At 46.3% G+C, this 5,431-nt stretch overlaps 1 protein-coding gene across 1 annotated transcript in view; it reads left to right on the top strand.

The window, feature by feature from the left end:
• The window catches only part of ZNF395 (zinc finger protein 395), a gene marked incomplete in the record, with an annotated part of 11,613 nt that extends 6,845 nt beyond the window's left edge, over positions 1-4,768 (top strand). The window contains 6 exon segments of the mRNA XM_072407220.1: positions 1,549-1,784; positions 2,225-2,325; positions 2,446-2,704; positions 2,884-2,976; positions 3,200-3,306; positions 4,520-4,768. Of these exon segments, the coding sequence (XP_072263321.1) occupies positions 1,549-1,784; positions 2,225-2,325; positions 2,446-2,704; positions 2,884-2,976; positions 3,200-3,306; positions 4,520-4,631 (908 nt within the window).
• Between the last annotated feature and the right edge of the window lie 663 nt (positions 4,769-5,431).

A 5,431-nucleotide genomic window follows, 5' to 3' on the forward strand; every position in this document is an offset into this window, starting at 1 on the left:
TCCACTGACCGACCTACGTAAAAGGGGGCATCCTTCTCCACTGACCGACCTACGTAAAAGGGGGCGTCCTTCTCCACTGACCGACCTACGTAAAAGGGGGCGTCCTTCTCCACTGACCGACCTACGTGAAAGGGGCCGTCCTTCTCCACTGACCGACCTACGTGAAAGGGGGCGTCCTTCTCCACTGACCGACCTACGTAAAGGGGGCATCCTTTTCCGTTGACTGACCTACGTGAAGGGGGCATCCTTCCCCATTGATGGCCCACAAAAGGGGGGGTAGGCCAGTGGCGGCAGGCATTGTTTGCCATTGATGGCCAACGTAAAGAGGTAGGACAGGAGGGGGCAGTTCTTTCCCCTTGACCCCTAAATGTCGGGGGGGTTGCCCTCTTCTTATTAGCCGCCAATGTTAATGCTTATCTCCTGACCATTTCACTTCCAACAGTCTCTCCCAACCAGGGTTCCTTAAGAGGTTCCTTGAGCAGTGGGCAATTTCTGGGAATGCCCAACGACACATCCAACCTTAAGAAGGATGGACCGTACCACCGCGTCTGGTTCTTGTCGGCCAAGAACAGAAAGCTGAGGCTGCAGTGGGCACAGAATCACCAGAACTAGAAATAATGTAGCCTGTTCTGCTGGATCCAGATTTCTGCTGATGTGCACAGATGGTGGGCCAGTCACCTGACCTGAAACTCGTGTAACACGTCTGGAATGTGGTAGAACGGGAGGTTTTCAGCATGAATGTGCAGCTGACAAATTTTGTGATTGTGTGCACATGGAATGTTTGTGGAACTCATGACACAATGAACTGTGTGATGAGATGTGTCATGAGGGCCATGGACATGTTCCTCACCATGAAACTAAGTCACATTCTTCTTTCCTATTTATCCTACCTTTCTTTTTAATGCATCTTCATACTAAATGCGGTGGGTCTTCCTGCCTGCGGGGGGCGTAATTTTGTATTTGCAGCCTTGTTCTATCACAATAGCTAGTGGCTAAGAATGGAGCATCAGAACCCTAAGAGTCTCTAGGTGAACTTGATCCATGTTCTTTGGTTGGTCCTGAGGTCCATCACAGAAGACTTCTGTGCTCATCTTACCACATTTGACCACATAGGAGCCATGTTCAAAGTGCCTTCTGCAAGTTCACAGTGAGGGGGCGCTCTAAATTCAAATAGTTTTTTGGCTATCCTGGGGGGCATTCTACAAAACAAGGATAGGAACTACAACCTTCCTGGCATCTCCAGGGGGACTTCTTGGTCCATACCCATTTGGTTGGTGCCAAGTCCAATACAGAAGACTTGGATGTGCCACCTCTGCCATAGTTGGACACCTTTTTATGGTGCATGATACATTTCTAAAGAGGATAATCCCCTAATTGACATTGGTTCCTCGATCTAATGATCCATAAGTTCCCCCTCTCATAGGGTGCAGGGGCAAGTAGGTAGAAATATGAGAGACCTTGTCTAAGGGTAGGTTGGCATAATTGGTGAATGAAGAATGTTGAAAGATGTGTTAATATTCACAAGCTGTTCCTTTTTTTTCACCTAAGCCCCTCAAGTGACCTGTGACCTCTGGAAGGAAAGCGGCGACGTGTCGGACAGCGGCAGCAGTACCACCAGCGGGCACTGGAGCGTAGAGTGCGGCGCCTCCACTCCTTCACCTCCTCACACCGAAGCCAGCCCGAAATATACCAACGAGGGGTTCAACGCTTCCCACGTGGATGAAGGCTTCGAGACAGACCCAGATCCCTTCCTTCTGGACGAGCCTGCCCCACGCAAGAGAAAGGTATGCCATGACCGCGTTAAAAATTCTCATGTCCCAGCGGAGCTTGTTTACCCATCCTGGCATCAAACTGGGCGTTGCTTGAACCAGGGATTCCAGACTCTGTAATACTCTCCCTTCTCCTGAGGGTCGGTTACCTTCCACGTGGCAGCTCCTGATATAAAAGCAGCTGAAGTTTTAAGTGAATCTCCTTTTACCTGCAAGAGCTGTCCCTCTCTAAGCTTTCCTGTTGGTCAGTTGAGCTGCCACTCATATTAAAGCCTCCAATCGGGAGACAGGAATTCCCAAGAGAAGCAAAGCATTGCTCAGAGCTCTGCTGCTTCTATCTTTGTTGGCACGGAATATTTTAACATTTTGGACTGGGAGAGCGATTGCCCCATTCCCCCCTATATTTTATTAATTTTCCTGGAACTTGCTAATTGTGAATATGTTTTGTGTTGCAGAACTCTGTGAAGGTCATGTATGAATGTCTGTGGCCAAACTGCGGGAAGCTCCTGCGTTCCATTGTGGGCATTAAGCGCCACGTGAAAACCCAGCACCTCGGGTAAGGCTTTGCCTGGCTTGTGTGTTGTTGGATTACTGGATTGGAATAAAATATCAGTCTTCATACTGTAAATTTTATTTAAATTAATGCAATGGATTCTAAAATTGGTCCCTTTAACAGAGATGGAGCCGATTCGGACCAGCGTAAGAGAGAAGAGGATTTTTACTACACGGAGGTCCAGCTGAAGGAAGAAGCTGAAGCGGAGAGCACCCCCCGGAGTCCGAGCACGCCCACTACTCCGCTCCTCATACAGCCAATGATGGCCAAACCCGAGACCCCGGCTCTGGAGGTGCCCAACATGGAGCCACCACTGCCCAGTGCACTCAGTCAGTCCGCCCCGGGCTCCTTCTGGCACATCCAGGCCGATCATGCATACCAGGTACATCACTGGCTTTTTTATGGCACAAGTCTGTTACACGTCTTGCAGTGTGTTTTGCTGCCCCCTAGGGTCTAGATTTGTGAACTGTGCAGGCACACAGAATATATATATGTACGTATAATAGAGTTTCTCTTGTTGGTGATGTGGAACAGAATGTAACTGTTGTGTTCTTCCCATAGGCTCTGCCTTCCATCCAGATCCCGGTCTCCCCCCATATCTTCACCAGTATAAGCTGGGCCGCGGCTCCTTCCGCTCTCCCTGCATTGTCTCCGGTAAGTATTTGGGACAAATACTGAAAATAAGTGTCATGGTGGAGTATTTTGGATTCATGGACATGTGACCTAATAATTGCTTCCCTACTTCACAAAATATTTAACACTTTGATGTTCTTAGTCCAAAATATAATTTTATTAATCAGAAAATGGTAATTAAAATGCTGCTGTGTCACTTCCAGCTTTTAGATTCTTATGTTGTCTGTGCTTTCCTCCTCCTTAGATCCGAAGCCGATCACTGAGTTTTAGTGAGCAGCAGCAGCAACAGACGCCATCCATAAAGTCGCATCTGATTGTGGCATCGCCTCCGAGAGCCACCAATGGGAGCAGGTGAGGTCCCTGGGTACAAATACCCTCCATGTGATTCTGGGTGTGTGGAAGGATTTACATGGACCCATAAATGTGGTTATTGGAACCTCCTGGTACATCCAGACCTCATAGTGAATGGCATTTCTCCAATGGATGCCAGTGTCTGGGGACATTTCTCCATTATTCAATGTACAGGGTCATTTCTACCAATGGCTGCCAATGTAGAGGGGCATTTCTCTACTGATCACCAATTTAAGGGGCATTGTTTTTACTGACTGCCTGTATAAGGGTCTATTTTTCAAATGGCCACCAGTGTAAAAGGACATTTCTCTAACGGCTGCCAGTGTATGGGGACATTTTCTACCAATAGCTGCCAATGCTGATCACCAATTTAAGGGGCATTGTTTTTACTGACTGCCTGTATAAGGGTCTATTTTTCAAATGGCCACCAGTGTAAAAGGACATTTCTCTAACGGCTGCCAGTGTATGGGGACATTTTCTACCAATAGCTGCCAATGTAGAGGGGCATTTCTCTTCTGATCAATATTGTAAGGGGTCATTTCTTGTTCCGGCCACTAATGTAAAAGACATTTCTCCAATGGCCCCCATGTGAGGGGTATTTATCTACAATGGCCAGTAAAGTAGATGGACATTTCTCCATTGACCACTATTGGAAGGGTATTTCTTCCCTGGCCACCAGTGTATGGCGACATCTTCCCAATGGAGGCAAATGCACATGGATATTTCACCAATGGCTGCCAATTTAGAGGAGCATTTCTCTACTGATCAATAATGTAAAGGGCATTTTGTCAATGGGCCCCCCTGTGTCAAAGGGCTTTTCGTCAATGGGGCCCCCCCTGTGTAAAAGGGCATTTCGTCAATGGGCCCCTCTGTGTAAAGGGGAATTTCGTCAATGGGCCCCCTATGTACGGGTAAAATTCTCCAAAGCCTGCCAATATATGGTGGCATTTCCATACTGACCTAGGGCATTTCTTACCTGCCCCCCAATGGGTGTTTTTCTCCAATGGCCAGTAATGTACGGGGCATGTCTCCTCTGGCCAGAAGTATATGGGGACAGCTTACTGATTGGGCTATTTTATCCTGCAGTATAGAAATAATAATTTTTTGCAGGAAATCCCTGCGATTGTAAAATAAATTTTAGAGTCCCAATAGGGTAAAGAGGCCATTTTACCAAATGGGAATTTCATTTTTTTTTTTTCCTTCTGCTTTAAAGGAAAGTTCGCGGTGAGGCAAAGAAATGCCGCAAAGTTTACGGGATCGAACACCGGGACCAGTGGTGCACCGCCTGCCGGTGGAAAAAGGCCTGCCAGAGGTTCCTGGACTGAGCCTTGATGGGCCGCACACACATCTGCCTAGAGGTGGATAAACTTCAGTATCTAAAGGGCTCATGGAGTCTAAATCGGATCCTCTCTAAGAGCAAGGTGGTGACTACGGACTGTATATGACTTGTAAATTCCAAAAACCTGTACAACATTGTATGTTTTTTTTTTTTTTTTTTAAGCTCTCCATTTTATTTTAATAGACTGTAGGGGGTCTTTTTGTTTTTAACCTTTTTTTGCTAAATGGACGTGCAGGGACCAAAAATTTTCTGAACCTCCTTTTAACGATCCCTTCTGTCACTGCAGTTTTCATAAAAAGAGTTTTAAGAAATTTGGAGATACCCGTCCGCCTGTATTCTAGTGTCCGCCTAATGCGCTTGTAAAACGTCCTCGGCCCACTACGGTATTTGCAACCGCTTATTTTTTTTCCTTATTCAGATTGGTGGACCCCTTGCGGAATTTGGGGTCAAAGAGCTTTTAATGGGTATCAAATGTAACCGGCGCTTCCGGTCATATTGATTCTGATTTCTGGTGCTGTAAATTTTGCTCAGTGAAATAACGGGAGACGCGGTCAGGAGAGCTTTTCATGCCGATGATTTTATGATATGAGATTTCTGTGATTTTATTAAAAAAAAAAAAAAATCCTATTTTTGAAATGACCTTTTTACCTTTTTTCTGTTTTGTGTGTTTTTTTTTGTTTTTTGATTAAGGGGTTTCATGTGCAGGTTAAGAGAGTCTCCCTCTAGTGGCCAGTACTATTGTAGCTCAAAGACCATTGAGATACCAGCATTGTTCCATACGGCAGG

This window comes from Pyxicephalus adspersus, chromosome 4 (assembly GCF_032062135.1).
Source record: "Pyxicephalus adspersus chromosome 4, UCB_Pads_2.0, whole genome shotgun sequence".
Classification (NCBI taxonomy): Eukaryota; Metazoa; Chordata; class Amphibia; order Anura; family Pyxicephalidae; genus Pyxicephalus; species Pyxicephalus adspersus.